Source organism: Pinus tabuliformis, chromosome 5_1 (genome assembly GCF_031772625.1).
Source record: "Pinus tabuliformis cultivar Carrire ecotype Pingquan chromosome 5_1, CPIR1, whole genome shotgun sequence".
Classification (NCBI taxonomy): domain Eukaryota; kingdom Viridiplantae; phylum Streptophyta; class Pinopsida; order Pinales; family Pinaceae; genus Pinus; species Pinus tabuliformis.
Window position 1 is genome coordinate 636,604,209 of NC_142305.1, and position 21,759 is coordinate 636,625,967.

A 21,759-nucleotide genomic window follows, 5' to 3' on the forward strand; every position below is an offset into this window, starting at 1 on the left:
CCCAAACCATGAAATCCTGAAAACCATTAAGCTTGCTGAATTTTAAGTGAAATCTCCATTAGATCTAGATTTTAGTATCGTTTTCTCCCTCTTTGTTAATGGTTGAATTAAGTTGTGCAGGAAATCCTTGATTTTGAGTTTACCAGGCGTTCAAGGAAGTTCTCAACTGAACCAGCGAACTCCCAAATTGCATTTTCTGAAGAGCCCAACTGGTTTTGATCTCGAGCATATCATTAGACTTTATGTTGCAGATGCATGAAGGGTTTTCTGAAGCACCTCATATCGAACATAAAATTTTAAAAATATATATATATATATATATATATATATATATATAGATATTTGTGGCATACTGATAAATCTGGCTATTTAGAGCCCTTAAACTGTGAATATTGTAATTATTTAGCTGGTTTTAGGGTTTTTTGTTTCGTTTTTTGCATATTTTGTTTTTGGGTATTCTGTTTTTCCATTGCAGGTTGCAGATCTGAAGGTGAGGTTCAATCTTGAAGCTAGATCTAGGCCCTTGAGGGTAAGATCTGGCCTCAGGATCAGCTCTAGCAGGAATATTTGCTTCAGAATCACTTTTTTGAAGGTGGGCGTTTCTATTGTTCAAGGGTTTGAAAATCCGACAAATTTCTATAAGGGTTAAATTGACAAATCTAAAGCAGCATGATTCAAAATTTCTATTAAAATTTTCGGAAAATTTCTTCAAGGGTTTCTGGGACACCGGTTTGCTACTTGCGTTTTCAGTTTCTTCTGTTGCTGCCTAAGGTTTCATTTTTATTACAAAGAAAACAAAAACAAAAAACAAAAAAAAATCGAATTTTTTCTGTGGGCAATCTGATTTTCCCTGTGGCTCCCAAGCCTGCTCCTCTTATGCTACCTCCTCCTTTGACCTCCTGCCCGACACCTTCCCACTACTCCGAGACCCCTCCTCGCATTCTTCATTACCTGCAAAGCAAACCCATGATCCCTTGTTACCTGCGTACTGCCTCCCTCCGCCATCCAAGTTTCCTCGCACCTACAAACAAGCAGCAAAACAAACGTGCATTCTCTTTGTATGCGTGAGTTTCCTTAGGTTTAACGTAGTTTTTTTAGTTTCATTTGGGTTTGATATTTATTTCGTTGGGTTTGGCTGAATCCCCTTTAATTAGATTTGATTTTTGTTTTATTTTTGTTATATTTTCATTTTAATTTCAAATCTTTGCCTTGTGCATTAATTTTTTTATTTAGGTTAATTCACTTTTTTGTAATAGTCTAGTTTTTTTTTAGTTTACATTAGTTTTAGTTGGTCATTTTTTAAGACATTTCAATTTTCATTTTGATTTTATTTGTTTTGATTTTCTCTGATTTCAAAATAAAAAATCTAAAAAAAAAACAATATAAAATCAAAAAGCCAAAAAAAATCAATTTTGATTTCTTTTTAGCTTTTAGTTTTAGTTTAGTTTAGTTTTGATTTGATTTTATATTAAATCAAAAAACAAATAAAAATAAATAAATCCCAAAGCATAAGAAGGTTTTTAGGTTTTATTTAGTTTTAGAATTTAGTCTTTTTTCTTTGTGATATTGGTTTATATTTTAATCATTTAAAAAATAATAATAAAAATATTTAAAAAATTAAAATTAAAAAAAGACTAATTAAAAATTGAAAAATTCTTTTGATGTCTTTTTTCTGTTGTGGGATTAATATTTGTCATTTTTATCTAGTTAAATGCGCTTAAATTTTATCTGAAGATTAGCTATCTGAAAGTGATGAATCATTTTATGAACTGGTTAGCATTTGAATTTCATGGTTGAGTAATGAATTTTGATCTTTGAAATTTAATTGCTAGAGCTCTATGCATCTTTTGAATATCTTGCAACTGGTGAAATTAATCATTGCTTGGATTATATAATGCTCGTTACATGTTGGATATTTTGTAAATATTTTTCAAGCAATCATTAAATTACTTCATAAGCAGCAGCAACTAATTAATTACTTGGTTTTCATTAACTCCATAAGGGACTGATCTTAAGCATTTAAAGATCTAATCAAATTCTAAAATCGATCAAGTGCTTGTTCCCCCCTGCTGCGTCTCCCAAGCTAGCTGATTCCCAGTTGGTCTTCCTTTATCCCATAGGGTCTACCCCCCTTAGCCTGCTATAAGGAGACGACATAAATGGAGAGATCGGGGATCAGGGTAACAACCCCCGGTCTGAGCATTGTCGCAGTGCCTAGACACTCTGTGCGACAACAGGGTCTATTACATAAGTAATCATATAGGCAGGCATGTGTATATTGATTTGATGATGTGTTGGTTACACTAGCTTTATGATTACACTTAGCATGGGCATTACACTATATGCATGTTAGGGTAGGATGCATTGCATGCTCATTTTCTCATTAGAACTAACATCATATGATATTTTCATGATAGATTAGTTGCATTTAGATTAAACTTGCATTTTACTTTCTTGTTGATTTATATGGCCTAATACTAAGCATGGGTGATCATAAGACACCATAAAAACATGTTTCCCTGTGCACTTGGTCTTTGATATGTGCAGGTAACAAGTCTGCGGTACCAAGAGATTGTTGGTGTTCTCATGACCTCCCGTTCGAGTAGCTTTTCACACCGTTCTGAGAGCTCATGTCCCAGTTGGAGCCAGATGTTACCCACCACCTGTGGGTAGTATACATAGGAGAAAAAAATTCTCCTAGATGGTCCTCAGTCAGCAGCCAGCAACCCCTTGCAGCCAACAGATAGCTCGATGTGTCATTTTCTCCGCCACCTAAGCCAACCATGTGGTCCCTCGCCCATCTGTTATAAATGTATGTTTGAAGGTGGGCCTCCCGACCCCAAAGGTATCACTTCTCATTGGTTTGATTGAGTAATTTTGTTTACTTCTCATGGTTGTTTTGTGGCATGGATTGGTGGGGAGGTTCGACAGAAAGAGTGGGCTAGGTATGTGCTCTTGTCTCCTCTACCCGATTTGGTGTTTAGCCTTGTATCCTAGTCCTGTGGGATCTCCTTTACTGGCCATTAGCTTTAGGATTGGCACCATATGGGAAATCTCGATTTTGGTTGTGTGGTCCCGCTTCCCAACACCATATACATTGCCCCCCCTTCTGCTCATTTTGACCCCATTCATCATTTTTCCCATCTAGGTCCACATGTGTCTGTTGGGTCCACATAGGGTTAGCATGCCCTTCCCCTTGCCCATACCTTGGGTCAGGCCTGGAATGATGCCCCGGAGGGTGATGCAGCTAAAAATAAAACAAAAAACATAATTTGGCCACTCTCAACAAGAAATGTAACACAAAATGCAAAATATGGTCGGGACATACAAATTTAGCACGTGGGCAAAAGCAAAACATGAGCTCTAACCTTATCCATGGCCATCGCCCTGGCTCCTATGGGCCCTAAATGAGCCCCCTCCATCATTAAGGAACCGATGATTGTCCCAACCCCTGGTGGGCGATGAAATGCCCCACCTCAAGGGGGTATCCATTGCTATATATTGCACATCATGCTCTCCATCCCCTGCAGCCCCGAGCAATTATGAAGAAAAATCAATCAAAGGCAAGAGGCGCATGAAGAAGGGTGGAAAAATAAAGGTCGGGGTAATTCATGTACCACGACTTGCTCCATCCTACACTCATATACCCAGAAATGGGCTTCCCTTATTATAGTTGCCCTTGCACCTTGACATGTGGTCTGGATGATCCCCCTGATCCTCACTCCATTCCATTATTATATCACTTGCCAACTTCCACTTAATGGACATACCATGGACATGTCACCCCCTTTAAAGGTTGAAACCACCTAATAGGGTCCTTGGTTAAACCCCTTATTGAGCTTGAAGACACTTGTACATGCCAAATCCCAACTATGGAAGGGCATGCCACCATGAAGTGCCCCATTGATTCCATGATTTGTGAACTCTTTTACTTGATTATTCTAATGATTTGTTGTATTGGATGGCTAGGGGACGCATTAGACCTTATTCAGGATTGTAGGTGGGTTTCCATTTGGGGCTTGGTCTCCCTATATGGGGTCCTAGCCCTCCATAGGGCCACATGGGCACTTGTAAGGTGAGCGTTGAGAGTCATGGGCCTTCACCATAGCAGATATTACTTCATGAATCCCCAACACTGCTCGTTGATTGCTCGTGTTCCAACTTTTGGAAGAGGATGATGCACCTGGTTTACCATGCCCAGTCGGCTCCACACTTGCACCATACACTTGGCAAATGTTTCAAGTTCCCATGAATGTCTTCCGCTGCAAAGGGAGAGCTTGCATCATCATCCTAGCCCTTATAGACGGCCAACAGGCATTTTCGATCCACTTGGAGACCCATGAGGAGATTTGTGTGTCCCCACACCCACTTGGGAGCACCACAAGTTCTTGCTTGGAAGACAAGGGGCCAACCCCTTGTCCACTATGTTTGGAGTCAATTGTCTCATCATCGCACACTTTGGACTTCATTTGGCCTTCTCAATGGCCCAACAACTCATATGTTGATCATTTTGCCCTCTTGAGAGGCTTATCTTTACATTATTGAGCTATTTAGTGGGCTTGTCACCAAAAGTATTGTTATTATGCACATTATTTTATTTTAGGGGCTCAATTAGGCCAATTTAGCTAAATCGAATTCATTAGAGAGTGTATAAATGGAAGTGAGATGATTCATTTTCATCATCATCACTTGGATTGGGTTATTAGCTCTTGTGATATTTTCACTATCCCTTTTGGAGGACGAATTTGGATGATATGGATGAATTTTGATGTTTGGATATCTCTCTCTTGTCTTAGAGCTTCATTTTTGGCATAATTTGATGATTGGATATACTCTTTTATACATGTAAGTGCTCTTTTAATGCTTATTCTTGTCATTTACTTTTGTCACATGAAGGTTGTTGGGATTTTCACTATACAAGTCTGAAATTTACTGCTGCTCTATACGAAATTGTGGAAATTTTGTTCTTTTATAGTGTTGCATCATGTCATGGACCATGTACAAATGGTTGAATATTCCTAGAGATGATTTATGTTAAATGCATCTTGATAAGTCATAAATTATTGCAAGTCGAAGTATAAATTCCTTGCAGCAGTTGCTCTCATGCTCTAATGCCATGCAAATTTGTTAAAGGCCTCCTTGATTGGGTGAATTCTTTCCAAACCATACAATTCTTCTTGACTACATCTCTCCCAAGGGACAAGGCACTAATCCTCCATAGATGATCACTCTCAAAGCTTATTTTTTTCACCTTCCCTTCTCTTTCTACGCCTAGCCTTCATAGGTCATCTAGGGAATCACTTATCTCACGTTCTAGCCATCCAAACACATCGATTTTTAGAAACAACTAAATTGAGGTTTTCTCTAGAGGCCCTCCAAATTTGAAGCAAAACCGACGGTGGGATCTCGAGATATAGCAAGCCATAGCTCAAGGACCATTTCTTGCCCTAGGTTTCCCTTAGCTAGTGTCCTCATTAGGATCATTGAATTCAAACCTCAAAGAAAATTTGTCCTTTGATCCTCTTCTCCTCCCTAATTAGGTCAAGCTCGTCATTGGGTGATCAATTCCATACTCTTGACCTAATTTTGGGTTTGCTTGGTCCTGTGTGGTCCCACAACCTATTGATGCCAATTCCACAAAGATCACACAAAGACCAATTCTCCATAAGGATTTCCAGGCCTAGGAATCATCTTTGCAAGATATATTCCCAAACCCGAGCCTCGAGAATTCTCTTAGCCCTTCCTAGAGAACCTATCACCTTGCTTCTAAAGCAAGCAACCCATCTAACTAAGTCTCTCTCGTGAATAGGCCTTAGGAAACACTCATCATCTTTCCATTGATTCATTTGTTGATTTGGGGTAGCATCGGATCTGCTCTAGCCACGAAACTTGGTGGAGAGGCTAAGGCACATGAAATCTCCAATACCGAGAAAGTGTTTGGGCAGATTTTAAACAGTTTGGGAGATATTAAAATAATTAATATTTTTAATGTAATCACTAAGTCTAAACTTAGGGAAAATAAAATGTTAATGTGAATTAATATGAAACTGTGTTAGAATGGTCCAAAAGTCATGGATCAAGCCAGATCTAATCTTAGCCGTTGATTAGGGACTTAATCTCGGCCGTTGATTTGTCAACAAGAAAAGTATAAGAGGAGGCTTGAGAGTCACTTGGAGAATATACTGAGGAAGACCAATGAGTTCAATTTCTGGAGCGGGGTTAGCTGAGAAATTGAACCAATGGTCTGGTGAACAGTCAGGAGGCAGCAAGTACGCAACAGAGAGACGGGAGATCAGGTCAGAGGTAGAAAAAGGCAGATGTAGGGCCAAAGGGAGCCACGCAAAGGCAGCAGAGACTGCGCAAAGCTAGCAGGACCTGCATCATCTGCGCAGCAGAAGCGTGGTGGGCCCATAACCTGTGCAGAGTCTCAATAGGCTGACATGGAGGGTTTCAGGCCACGCAGAGGTCAGCAGGGCAGACGCTAGGTTCAGAAGAAGTGCTGGAGAATTTGTCTATCTGTGTTTAAGCCAGTTTGGCACCCTATTGTACTAGAAAATTGCTGAATGATAAAATCCTCCCTTGTTGCACCAGTTTTCCTACATTGGGTTTTTGCGGGGACATTAGTCCAAAATCTCTGTGTCAATGTGTTTATTCTTGTGCATATGTTTGTTTCTGTATTACAGTGCGATATCTGCAACAGTATTTATTTTAATGTTTATTGAAGTGATTTCATGAACAACTTATGGTGGAATAAGTAGGAAAAGTAAATCAGTTACTGCAATGGTAGAATTTTCACATGGTATCAGAGGAAGTAATCAGAGACAGAAAGGGAAAACCAGTTATGGGTTGAGACCACGATGCAGAGGCATCCACCTCAAGGGACTCACGTAGATTTTTAGAAGATTGCACAAGAGAAAGAAATTTCGATTTCTCTATGTTGGCTTTCAGGCTAGAAGAAGAAGTGGTGTGCATGACTAGTGATGCATCATCAGAAGTATGGTATATAGACAGTGGAGCCTCGTGGCATATGACGGGAATCAAGGAGTGTTTCTCAGAATATCAAGAAGAGAAGATGAACTTTCAGATCACCATGGGGAACAAGGGAAAGTGTACTCCAATAGGGAAGGGTACCATAGTTTTTCAAACAAAATAGGGAGAACGGTTCCGTGCCACAAATGTGCTGCATGTAACAGGATTGGGGATGAACTTACTTTCCGTGTCACAATTACAAGGCAAGGGCTATGACGCCTACTTCATCAAGGAAAAGGTATACGTCAAACACCCGAGCTGGAAAAATAAAGTGTAGATCGGGATCAAAACTAATCGGTTGTATAGATTACAACTAGAATCACCAATGGCACTAATAGGCAGTCATGGGGACAAGGACTTGAATGAACTATGGCACAGAAGGATGGGTCACTTGCACCGTGGAGCTCTGAGAATTCTCAGGAGCACTGTAACAGGAGTTCCAGATCTGAGTACGGAATGAGATGATGTATGCAGGGGATGCGCTCTAGGAAAGTATGCCAAGGCGGCATTTCCTAGGAGCAAACACAGGGCCAAGAGTGTACTAGGATTGATACACTCAGATATCTACAGACCTATGTCCGTCAAAGCTCTCAGTGATGCCGAGTATTTCTTTACCTTCATTGATGACCACTCGAGGAAAACTTGTTTTTATTTTTTGAAAACCAAGGATGAGGTTTTCTGTCGATTCAAGGAATTCAAGGCTCTCGTGGAGAATCTCACTGGGAAGAAAATAAAAGTTTTGCGCTCAAATAATGGTGGAGAGTATGTCGATAAGGACTTCACTGATTATTGCGCTAAGAAGGGCATCAGAAGAGAGTGGACAGCTCCCTACAATCCATAGCAGAATGGGGTAGCAGAAAGAAAGAACATGACTATTGTAGAAGCAGTTAGGGCCATGTTGTATGATCAGGGTATGCCAAAATTCCTGTGGGTGGAAGCATGCAACACAGTTGTCTATGTTCAGGACAGGACTCCTCATCGAACATTGGGCAAGGTTACTCCAGAGAATGTCTTCACTGGGAAGACGCCTGAAGTCAGTCATTTCAGGATATTTGGGAGTTTAGCATATTCCGCATACCCAAAGAAAAGAGGAAGAAACTGGATCAGACTGCGGAAAAGGGATATCTAGTGGGATATAGCGAGAACACTAAGGCATACAAAAAGTATCTTCCAGGGAGCAGGAAGGTAGTAGTACGACGAGATGTAAAGTTCATGGAGGACAGAGCTTTCAGAAGATCTCACGAAATGCCTTCCGAGGAGTAGTCAAAAGAGGATCCATTGGTCATGCCTCTTCAACCAACAGAAGTGAAGAATTCTTCCTCAGGTCAGGAAGATTCTCAGGATGAGGAGGAGGAGCGAACAGAAGCACCTGCTAGCAGAGGAAGAACTAGCAGGGAACTTCATCAGATTTTGTGTGATGCAGAGAACTTCATTGGTGAACCAAGGAACAGTAAGAGGGAGGGAAAACATCCAGACAGATATCAGGCATTAGTAGCTCAAGATGGAGCGCCTGCCAGCTTCAAGGAGGCAGCTCAACATCAGGTCTAGCTAGATGCGATGGTAGACGAGTACAACTCCATAATGGTGAACGATGTATGGGAGGTAGTGTCAAGACCTCAAGACAGATCTATGGTAGGTTCGAGATGGATCTACAAGATCAAATATGCTGCGGACGGCAGTGTTGAGAAATACAAGAACAGGTTTGTGGCTAAGGGGTATGCTCAAAAGGAAGGCATAGACTATGAGGAAACCTTCACCTCGGTAGCCAGGTATACATCTATGAGGACCGTGATATCTCTTGCAGCCCAGAGGGGATGGGAGATCCATCAGATGGATGTCAAGACGGCATTTTTGAACGGGGTAATAGAAGAAGAGGTATACAATGAACAACCAGAGGACTTTGAAACTCATGAGAAGAAGTCTCATGTATGCAGACTGAAGAAAGCCTTGTATGGGTTGAAGCAAGCACCAAGAGCATGGTATGGTCGAATAGATGGCTACTTGCAGAAAATGGGGTTTGTCAAGAGTGACGTGGATCTAAATCTCTACTATACGGTCGTAGAGAACGAGTCGCTTATCTTAGTATTACATGTGGATGATCTCTTTCTGACAGGATCATCCAGACTCATTAAGGACTGCAAGAAGAATCTAGCCACAGAGTTCGATATGAAGGATCTAGGACGAATGCACTACTTCCTAGGGTTGGAAGTTTGGCAGTAGAAAGGAGAAATCTTCCTTGGGCAAGGGAGGTATGCTACAAAAATCCTGAAAAGATTCAGGATGGGAGACTGTAGACCTATGGCTACGCCAATGATCACCAACTGGAAGAAGATTGATGCATCAGAAGACAAGGATGTCGATCCCACCCTATACTAGCAGCTCATAGGGTCCCTGATGTATCTAGTCAATACCAGGCCAGATATTTGCTATGTTGTTAACACCCTCAGTCAGTTCATGGTGGAACCAAAGAGGGCACATTGGACAGCAGCCAAACACATTCTCAGGTATTTACAGGGAACAGTTGATTATGGGCTCTTATACACCAAGGGGAAGGATATCAGGTTGAGTGGATTTACTGATGCAGATTGGGCAGGAAGTTTTGTGGATCGGAAAAGTACCTCTAGGTACTGTTTCAACATTGGATCAGGAATGACCTCCTGGTGCAGTAGGAAACAGAAGTCTGTAGCTCTAAGCTCATCTGAGGCAAAATATATGGCAGCAAGCACAGCTCCGTGTGAGGCCATATGGCTTAGAAAACTGTTGGTGAACCTATTCAGAAGAAATATGGAGGCGACCAGGATCATGTGCGATAATCAGAGTTGCATCAAACTCTCTGAGAATCCAGATTTTCATGATAGGTCGAAGCATATTGATATCCGGTGTCACTTTGTGAGAGACTATGTCCAACAAGGAGCTGTATAGTTGAGCAACACTCCTATAGGAGAACAGGTGGCAGATATCCTCACAAAGGCCCTTGGAAAGTCAAAATTTGACTACTTCGGGGAAAAGATAGAGATGGTAAAGAACCGCTTTCAGAAGTAGAAATGAGTGTGTTAGCACGACGAATGAAAAGGGAGTTGTAGTACAGATGTAGTGTTGGGAGAAAGGACCAGCAGTAGCACAGATGCAGAGAGAGTTGTCGTACAGATGCAGCAGTGGCAGTAGCAGTGGCAAAGCCATCGGCAGCAGTGCAGAAGATGTTGGGCAGGAAGGCTTAGCATCAGCACAGGAACCGATGCCGGATGATCAGGGTGATGCTCAGCGACGAGTATTGCCAGAGCACAGTGCTCGCTAAGAGGGAGTGTTGATTTGGGGTAGCATCGGATGTGCTCTAGCCACGAAACATGGTGGAGAGGCTAAGGCACATGAGATCTCCAATACCCAGAAAGGGTTTGGGCAGATTCTAAACAGTTTGGGAGATATTAAAATAATTAATATTTTTAATATAATCCCTAAGTCTAAACTTAGGGAAAATAAAATATTAATGTGAATTAATATGAAACTATGTTAGCATGGTCCAAAAGTCATGGATCAAGCCAGATCTAATCTTAACCGTTGATTAGGGACTTAATCTCGACCGTTGATTTGTCAACAAGACAAGTATAAGAGGAGGCTTGAGGGTCACTTGGAGAATATACTGAGGGAGACCAGTGAGTTCAATTTTTGGAGCGAGGTTAGCTGAGAAATTGAACCAGTGGTCTGGTGAGCAATCAGGAGGCAGCAAGTATGGAACAGAGAGACGGGAGATCAGTGCAGAGGCAGAAAAAGGCAGACACAGGGCCAGAGGGAGCCACACAAAGGCAGCAGATACTGCAAAGAGCTAGCAGGGCATGCGTCATCCACGCAGCGGAAGCGTGGAGGGCCCATAACCTGCGCAGAGTCTCAACAGGTTGACGCAGAGGGTTTCAGGCCACGCAGAGGTCAGCAAGGCTGATGCTGGGTTCAGAAGAAGTGCTGGAGAATTTGTCTATCTGTGGATAAGCTAGTTTGGCACTCTGTTGTTAGAAAATCACTAAATAATAAAATCCTCCCTTGCTGCACCAGTTTTCCCACATTGGGTTTTTTCGGGGACATTAGTCCAAAATATTTGTGTCAAAGTGTTGATTCTTGTGCATATGTTTGTTTTTGTATTATGGTGTGATATCTGCCGCAATATTTATTTTAATGTTTATTGAAGTGATTTCATGAATAACTTATGGTGGAATAAGTAGGAAAAGTAAATCAGTTATTGAATTTTCACACCATTCATCTTGCGATTCCTCATATACCGGGTCTCTTCCAATCGGTGAAAGTCCGTAAAGAGTAGGGAGCCTTAGCTGAGGTGACAGTGGGCTATCACTCCATTGTTTGAGCGGTAACAAGAAGAATTCCGTCCAAAAAAAAGACTACTAGAAAACCATTGCTTTTATCAATCCTTAACAAAATAGAAACCATTCGATGGTGTAAATGAATAATTTAATAATGTAGAAGTAAATATCTGTATTGTTCCTGTCCAGTGTCAAGAAAGCGAAGAACCTTAGCTATTACTCAGTATTAGAACTCTTCTAGTTCGTCTGATAACAAACTGGCTTTCCAATCCAATAAAAGTGCAACTTTTATATGTTGGTATATTCAATTTGAATAAAATATGAAACGAAGGGAGGCATTCTCAAAAACAAAATTTCGAATTAAAACAACTGAGGAATGCTATATGCTAGGATAAATCACTACCTTTGAAACAATAGAGACATGATCTGTAACTCCTGAATTTCCTCCCAAGACTACATAATCACCCATTCTGCAATTTGCAACGTCAAAAATGGAACTTCATAAGATTGTACACTACAATGTTCTGAAAAACAAACATTAAATGATGGTATATTAATATATATGCAACAGGTATCCCCAATTTTGATGATTCTCAAAAGCCATAAAATCCCTAACAGTTGTTACAGATAACTGAAAATTGCAAAACAAAGTAGAAGGGATCAAATACATGTCACATACGTCACAGACCCTGCAACGCCAACTTGACCACAAAGCATGCAACAACGTCCAATAACCACATTGTGCCCAATCTGTAAATTTAGTGAGTTCCCATTTAGAATGTTAGGAAGGAAGCATTTTGACCATCCATCCTACCCAATGGACAGTAAAGATTGGTCACAAATATAAACAATCCCTAGAATCCATACATTTAAAAAATGAACTACCTGAACCAGATTATCGATCTTTGTGTGATCACCAATCTCTGTATCTCGCCAGCTGAAACCAGTGAGATATTAGATAGTCCATATTTCCTTTATAAGATCACTTTTACTTCCATGACCATATCAATAATACCTTTACCACAACAATATACAAGTAATTTCACTGCAGACAATAATAAGGATGCCTACAACCATTCAGAAGCATTCACACAAGCTATTAACAAACATTAAAGAGTGCTATGAACTATGAAGCAATGTGATCAATAGAAAGTTAATCATCAGTAGTGTTTCTGGAATTAAAAGATAAAGGGCAATCTACCTGCCCCTGTCAATGCACACATTGGCACCTAACTCCACATGGTTACCTATTTTGGCATACAATAACTGCATTCAATATCAAGACTTCAGTCATGTAACAAACATTAGAAAACAGGAGATGGAATGCTTTGATCACATTGATCAAGTAAAATGTTTCTAACCTGGGGCTTTTTCACTAACATCCCTTGTTCATCCACAAAATGACCAAATCCTGCTTGCCCACACAAAAAAAAGTACTATCAGCATATTGCATGCTATAAAACATAAGTGACATATGTCAAGAAAGTAGAAACCACTCAATAAACATAAAAAAATGATCCAAATGTGAGTATGCTTACTGAATGCGAAAACACAACACAAACCACAGAGCATTCCATTTCACCATGCACAACCTTAATATTATGGTGCAACTAATAAACATAACAATTCAAATAAACCCAAATAGACAATATTGCAATCGTTTTGGCAAAAAATCAACTCTAAATTTTATTCGCAGAGATAATGTACCACATATGAACAACTTGAAGCAACCAAGATAACAGCAACACATATACAATGGCAAGATTCATTTTCTCCTACTATCTGTTCATTTTCCACATGGTAAAATAATGTGCAGAAATGGGAGAAGGAAAAGAGTCAAGGTTGTTGGAAGATGATCTTTCATGACTATCGGAATTCAGTGCTTACTTCAACAGAGTTGTCCAATTACGCCATTGTGTTTCACATTGTTCTATTGCGGCTCATGCAACCTTGCTAGTACAAAAGGGGGACCAACAAGGTTTAGCAAGACCAACATGCATCATGCACAAATGGCTCGCAAAGCTGGATTACATGACCAAAGTAATAGTGCATCACTTAGAATAGCTTTGTCTGCCTCTAAGGCCCATGGGATTGTTCTTAGCAGTGCACAAATTACACCATTTCCTTTTGTGCAACTAGCAAAGCACAAATTACACTATTTTCGTTCGTGCAACTCACTCATGATGCAGTGACCAATACTACGCACCCACATTTGGATAAATTTATGCTAAACATATCCTCAACATGAATCGAAATTAACCTAAATTTAATCAACCTCTAATTTCACCCAAGATCAAAACTCTTTGCTTAGGAGTTGTTTGTAACATATAAAATAATATTATTCATAATTACATCTATAATAATAGAATTAGGGCATTAATAATCAATGTTCCACCAAGTTTCTGACATGGGGGAATGCAGGAAAGGGGAGATACACAAAGGGAGAGTGTGGGAGCAACCCCAAATTTTAGGGAAATTCGGGGCGGGGGGGGGGGGGGGGGGGGGGGGGGGGCAGAGGGGCATCAAAATTCCAGGGGGGGGCGCAGAGGGGCATTGGAGTAGATACATATATATAAATATGATTCAAATTCAAATTCAACAATGAAATACGTTGATCCATACATCATAAATGATTCAATGAAATAGAAACAGTAAAATAACATATACATTGATTTAAATTCATCATTCATTATTCTAGAATCTGCATTGATTTAATTCATCATTCATTCTTGTGGAATCAGATTAGTACTAAGAAAACGGTAGATAATAAAGTCAGAAGACTAGAATTGTAAAATGAAATTACTCAAACTCACAAATAGTAAACAATGATGAGCCAAAGACTTGATCTAAGGTCATCAGTATCTAGAGTTAAGATGTTAAAACCAAAAATGAACCAATGTTATCAGAACTAGACCAGTCATCGAACCTATGGACCCCAAATCTAAGAGCCAGAACAAAACTAGACCAAAAAACCAATCGATCAAAAAATAGATAAATAGTCAAATTTTGAAGAAAATATATAAATATTCACGTGCATCCATATGAATCCAAACCATTAGACACAAATATGCAAAGTTTCTCATATATATAGCAAGTGTGCATATAACCAAAATAGCACCGAGTGCAATCCACCTTTGAACCAAAAATATATCAACAAAGAGACTCTAGTTGACCTCTGTTATTCAAAAAAGATCATGCTACAACAAATACATGCATATCATCAAAATCATTTCCTATATTGCAATCCTCACCATCAATATCACCCTCTAAGCATTAAAATAAGATAGAAAAAGCTTAACATGTCAAATCAAGATTTTGTTTATTGATGGGTACATTTTTAATAGGGTGATGATAGAGGAGTTCAACAATCAATGCCACCAACAATGACGTACATCGAGGGCTTGGTGCTCTTGATTAATGCTAGTTCCATACCCTCATACATGATATAATCCAATGGAAATGTTGCAACCCCCCCCCCCCAATCTTGAAATCCTTAAAACCATTAAGTCTGTTGGATTTTGAGTGGGATCTAGAATTCTACTTTCCCCATATTATCTAATGAGGTTACAAGTGGAACCCCTCTCAAACATCCCGAAACAATTAATGTCAACGATAAATATTTAATTAAAAGGATGAAAAACGAAAGATACTTTTACTTCAAGAATATAACATTACCATCAACTACATAGAATTAGCAAGGCCCTAAGGTTGAATATCAAGCTTCCCCACTCATAAAGACACCCAACCCTTTTTGAGGGGGGATGCCCACAAGCAGCCCTTTTGGGGAAATGTGACCCCCAAATTAGGGAAACATTTCCCAACCATCCCCCGATCCTGAGAGCATGGGAAACATGGGGCACGTGCCACCCAACATTGGGGATACGTTCCAGTGGAGTATTGTTAATAATTATCAAAAGGTGCTCAGTATATAATATGTCCTATTACTGCTCAACCTATATTTTAGAATGGTAAAAGCTCTAACCCACACCATACAATCCAAGTGGAACCTCGATAGGTCACCAACTATCACCTCAACGACCTACCTCTACCACTTTAAACCATCTCTCCTCTAGCTCAATGAAGGTCTGCCTCGAGAATTACTACAGTTAAACAATAAGGAGCAAGGTGATATCACAAGAAACCCAAGTGATCAAGTTGAGCTTACGAGAAAAGAAAATATTGGTGATGGATGGATGTGAAGATCAGTAACAATATTTAAGTGCAACGGAGTCAAGGGAAGATCAATGATGAGAGGATATCAGAAGAATGACCCTTCTCTTGTCAACTACCCACAATATGTTGATTTTCAGAACTAGAGAAATTTTCAAATTGATAACTACTTCCAATGATACAATTTGACTTCTTTTAGAACATTCCAATCATTAAGCAGTTATACATGAAAATTTCAACCATTAACATTAAGATCCATAGAGCAGTAAAGATCACAGTAAGACAATAAACAAGAGACACCAGAAATTACCTTGGGAAAACCCCACTCCAAGGGGAAAAACCCAACAACCTTTCCTTATGAGAGAATGTCCAATTCAATCCAATTTGTACATCAAAATAGCATATCTTTGACAAGATTACATAGGCAAATACTGACCAGCAAGATGACCTCCCACAAGTGCCAAGCCAACCCTCCAATATCCAATACAATGATCCCTTCAATTATGTTCATAAATAGGTTTGCCACAGGTCTCTAAGAGGGTCGAACTTAAGCCTCCTCCTTAGCCTCAGAACTCGCAATATTCAGAAAGATAATGTGCCTCAAGTCTGCACTGTTCCACAAGGAGTATGCCTTAGTCTTGCGCATTGTTCCACAGAGAGTATGCCTCAGTCTTGCACATTGTTCCATAAAGAGTATGCCTTAGACCTATGCATTGTTCCATAGAGAGTATGCCTCAATCCTGCACACTGTTCCATAGAGAGTATGCCTCAGACCTGCAGACTGTTCCATAGAGAGTATGCCTCGGTCCTGGGCACTATTCCACAGAGTGTATGCCTCAAACCTGCGCCATGTTCCATAGAGAGTATGCCTTAGTCCTGCGCACTATTCCACAGAGAATATGCCTTAGTCCTATGCATTGTTCCGCAAATAGTATGCCTCAGACCTACGCATTGTCCCACAGAGAGTATGCCTCAGTCTTGCGCGTTGTTCCATAGAGAGTATGCCTCATACTTGCACACTGTTCCAAAGAAAGTATGCCTCAGTCTTGTGCACAGTTCAATAGAGAGTATGCCTGAGACCTACACACTCTTCCATAGAGAGTATGGCTCATACTTGCACATTGTTCCACGGAGAGTATGCCTTAGACCTGCGAGCTTTCATGCCTCAAATCAGTGAACTACTTGCCTCCTTCTTGCCTCAGATCAGTGAGTTGTCTTCCTCAAATATGAGATCCAAATTTTTGTGTCTTGGAGGAGAGCGAATAGGCTCTATTTATAGTAGTTCACCCATGCGAATAGGTGTGTCTCTTGGAGCAGACCGACTTGATCTTGGATGGGCCGACTTGAACACTTGTGGGGTAAATATAAATTTATTTTTTCTCTTTTGATTTTAATGATGAAAATACCAACCGAAGCTACCAATTTCCAACACTCCCACTTAGCAAGGGAGGTACTTTTCATTCTCTCTCAAGATCAATCTCCCTGACCAACCCACTGGTCTCTCGATAATGACCTAAGGGAGAGATCACAAAATCAGATGTACAAGTCTCATCATAAGGAAAGGTTCATAGCATCAAGTTCATCAATCAACGTTGTTCATGAGGCCAAACTCTCCAACCATATGAAATGGTTTCTCAGTCAATCACAATGACCCAAGAGAGTAATCAAAGTCAATCTCTCTGACCATCCCACTGGTCTCTCAGTCAAAACCAATGACCCAAGAGAGAGAACTCAACATCAATCTCCCCAACCAGCCTACTGGTCTCTCAATCAAACACAATGACTCAAGGGAGTAATCAAGATCAAACTCTCTGACCATACCAATGGTCTCCCAGTCAAACCCAATGACCTAAGAGAGTACATGGAGCCCATCTCCCCGACCATAAATAAGGGTCTCTTGGTCAAGCTCAATGAACTAAGGGAGGAATCCCTATCTCAATATGAAACTCCCTGACTATACAGTCTCTCGGACCACGACCCAAGGGAGGAATCCTGATCTCGATGTCAAAAGGATCAATCTCCCCGACCATATAGCCTCTTAGTCAAATGCAATGACCCAAGGGAGAATACTCAAGATCAGTGTCCACGACCAAAAATAATGGTCTCTTAGTGAAACACAATGACATAAGGGATCACTCCAAGCCTTAAAACCAACCTCCCCAACCATAAGAAATCTCGATCAAACTCAATGACCCATGAGTCACCAAAACAATCTTCCTAACCATAAACAATGGTTTCTCAGCCAAGCCCAAGGAAGACTCATAATGTTATACAGTCAATGCTTCCTCTCTACAAGAGAGGGATTTTCAATCAGTCCAAGCTTCTCTCATAAGCAAACAAACTTCATCTAGGATAATGGCTTTATCAAAACATCAGCAACCTGCTTATCAATAGAAATGTATTATGTTAAAAATCAGAAACGCATAAAGATTTTCTTATGTGGACAATTACTTGTGTTATTCTCATATTCTTACTAGCTTTCTTTATGTTCTTCTTTATCTTCTTCTCATCAAGTAATCATCTAATCAAGACCATGAAGATAAGTGACACCAAAATTAGGCACTTAGCCAAGGCTGAAACCCCCTATGCAAGGGAAAACCTAAACAAACAACTTCCATTAATAAATTCAGATCAAATTGAGAAAAACCAAGACCTTAGACCAAAGCAAAAGACCTTCCTCACTCCACCAAGTCAACCTTCCAGGATGATTACCAAACTTCAATAGTCTTCCTCAAGTCAAACAGCTTCAACGCAACAGTGACACGGAATTTTGGCCCTCCAGATCCCAGATTTTCGGCCCACCCCTGCAATTCTAAAAATTTTGGCCTTCCAACAACCCAGAAACTCTGCACGTGTGGCAATAGAGAGAGAATTTTGGCTTCCTTTTTGCTTGACAAAGGTCTCCTTCTTCTTCACTAAGAATTCCTCCTCCTTCTAGGTACTTCGCTCTCTTTTTCTTCTCCTGCAACTGCAGATCGAACTTGTCTGTCTTGTGCTCCAAATGAGGTCGATTTGTTGCCTATATATAGTGGTTTCTGGCTCCCTATGAGGTTGACTCGTCTTCTTTGAGGCTGACTTGGTGGAGGAGGCCTAAATGACTCAATTTACATCAAAAATAAATTTCTTTCTTGATACATAAAGCCCAAGAAGGGTCAATTACATGATGACAAGGACTATGACTCAAGACATAAACCCTAGAAGCCTAAAGTTGAGGCTTTGACCTAAAATAAAAATAATAAAGCATGAAACCCATGCTTATAAATAATTTTTCTTTCATAATAAAATCTCCTTTTTCTTTCTTTTGACAAATACATTACATCATGACTCAAATATAATTATGAAGAGCGACACTAGTTACATTCTTCAACACTCCCTCTTAACTAGGGAGGTATTCATAATACGCACATGGAAGAACTCAAAATGATACATTTCTATTAAGAGTTACAACACGCGTAGTGCTACAGATTAGATACCTGACAAGGGTATCTAACCAAGTGGGACTAAGCTGTGTTCCAAGCTTCAACCTCTATAGGTACCATCAAGCTTCTGCTCTAACACCAACCCAGGGATCTAGGTATCATATCCAAGGTCGGAGCTCCACAAGACCAACGATACCCTTCCTACTTTGGGATCTACACATCATCACAGTTCGGTCAGATGTCCTACAAAGCATCTTGCTGCCCTTGGGTGCTTCATCTCTCCCTATCAACTAAATCAAATATATCCACCAATCCAAAGCATGCTTCTAAATGTTCAACTTTCTTATGGAGAGATCCTGCACAAACACAACCCCAATTAGTAACAACCTTTCAAATATATATGTGTGTGTGTGTGTTTTACAAACCTTCGGGGTCCTTAATCATTCTGATGCTTGCTTATATCATCATCGTATTATCCAAACACATCTCATCAGAGACTTTCTTCTTTCTTCAACAGCACCAAACTAAGCTTCAACACTTCTCAACACAATGAAGTCTTTGTTTGCAACTTCATGAATCAAGGTTATCCATTTGTAGTGTTTTTATTCATTCTTTGATCTCATTCTTACTTCAAGGTATTCACTATAGTTTTCATAATATACCCTCCCTCTTAACCGGGGAGATATACTCTTTCTTTCATCCAAGCTCTCCCTCGACTTAGGGAGATCAATAGCTTCATTTTTATAGGTTCTTTATCATAACATCAGAAAAACTTCAACCTTTCAAAACTCATTTCTTTAGGAACATCATTCTTTCCTATGGCAAGAAGGTTATCTATCGATCTTCAATGTTATCATCATTCTTATAGCAGCCTTCATCCATCATGTTTATCATTATTATCAAGTCATTTTAATTATGAACATTTTCAACATCTTCAAGATTATGTACCTGCAAATCTTCAATAGCAAGTACAACCAAATACGAATATATAGAAGCATGAAGTCAACTATATCAAAAATTATGTCATTACAATGGAAGCATCAAAACAATCAATCTTTAGATAATAAATCAAGTTAGATCCATCGTTAATACGAGTTATATCCATTCATACTTCAACAATTTTCTAGGGTTTGTCACAAGCCCTAGATTTCACCATCGAGACTTAAAGTCTTCGATATCAGCAACAAAATCAAGTTAAAAATCTAATCATAGTATTTTACACAAGGGTTTTCAATATTATGCCCTAGAATCTCATCTCAAACTCTACTAGGATTTTATTACAAACCCTAGAATTCATTAATAAAACTAAACCAAGGATATCAACAATCAATTTAGCATTCAAGCAATTCATATCTAGGATTTCATTATTATTCCCTAGAAACTTATATCAATCTCTCACTAGAGTCTTTATCTAGACAAAAGCATCATACTTTAAAATTAGATATACAACACTTTTGACCAAGCTAGGGTTTCGATCGTGCAAAAGAACATACACCTAGGCTTTCATTCCAAAGATCTACATTGACTATAACAGAGGTTTTATCCAAAAATTTAGGATTTCATTATATAATCTAGATATTAATAACAAACCCTAAAAAGGCTAGGGTTCTATAACATCAATAAACCCTAATCATCAATAGAGAAGGATTCCATCATGAGTTCTAAACTTTATCAACAATCCCTAAGAAAACTAGGGTTTCATCATTAACATACCCTAAGCACCAAAAGGCTAGGTTTTTGTTGTGAACCCTAAAGGTTAGGGTTTTACTAAAGTAGACAAAAGATAGAGAATATAACAAGGTTGATTTAATCTAAAGATTAATCACTTTAAGCAAGAATTTTAATGGCTCAAAACCCTAAACATGAGAGTTAGTAACATAAAGCAAACAAAAAATTTCAAATGAAATAATCATACCTTCTTATATGAAGAAGATCTGCAATAAATCAAACCAAGCATACCTTGAGTTGTTCTTTAACAAACATTGTAGAGTTTCTTTAACAAGCTTACTTTCATGATACAAGTCTTTCTTTGAAGTTTCCTCTACAATCCTTGTGTATTCTTGCAAGATTTCCTATCAAGGAGAATTCAAAGAAAGGATTATGAGTATACAATACATCTAGATGTATGGATGAAATCAAACATGGAAGAGGAAACAACAAACAGGGTACTTATCTTTGGTAAAATGGTGGAGGCTCCTTCTTAATTCAATCTTTCTGAGGGATACCTAAAACTTATCAAAACAATTCAAGAATTTCTAACAAAATATATTAGATCAAAAAGATAAGAGAAAACTTTATAAAACTTACAATAGTAATCTACGAATAGAAGGATATGCAAGAGAAAGACTTAATAATATAAGTCTTTGACTTTGAATTCCTCAGCTTTGTTCTTCTTAGGTGGAGCTTCATCAGCAACTGTCGCTTGTTCTCTCTCTCTTTTCTTGTTCTTATTTCTAGGATTATCAGGACATTGATTCTTGTAATGTCCCATCTTATGACAATGATAACATTCTACTTTTGATAGGTTAATTTTCTTCTTTGGTCCCTTAAACTTCTTGTTTCCTCCCTTCTTCTTGTAGTGAGCAGAATAAGCATTAGAAGTGTTGTCCTCATATTCTTCCTTTTTATTATTCACTAATGAGATACGAGCTTCTTCTTGACTGCATGCATTCCACATTTTTTCAAATGATGAATTTTCTTTCCAACTGCTAATGCTTGATGCAAAGGAACTCCATGATTTAGGTAGACCTAGTAGTGCAGCAATCACAAGTCCTTTATCTGGGATGATCTCATCAATGGCTCGAAGTTCATATCTTATTCGTGAGATCCTTACA

The 21,759-nt window shown here is 39.3% G+C and overlaps 1 protein-coding gene across 1 annotated transcript in view; it reads right to left on the minus strand.

The window, feature by feature from the left end:
* The window catches only part of LOC149166576 (uncharacterized), a 407,323-nt gene that overhangs the window by 114,010 nt on the left and 271,554 nt on the right, over nucleotides 1-21,759 (minus strand). The window contains exons 4-8 of the mRNA XM_089431366.1: nucleotides 12,698-12,750; nucleotides 12,538-12,602; nucleotides 12,222-12,273; nucleotides 12,016-12,086; nucleotides 11,740-11,806 (exon numbers count right to left, since the gene is read on the minus strand). Of these exons, the coding sequence (XP_089287492.1) occupies nucleotides 11,740-11,806; nucleotides 12,016-12,086; nucleotides 12,222-12,273; nucleotides 12,538-12,602; nucleotides 12,698-12,750 (308 nt within the window). The remainder of the gene's footprint in view (nucleotides 1-11,739; nucleotides 11,807-12,015; nucleotides 12,087-12,221; nucleotides 12,274-12,537; nucleotides 12,603-12,697; nucleotides 12,751-21,759) is intronic.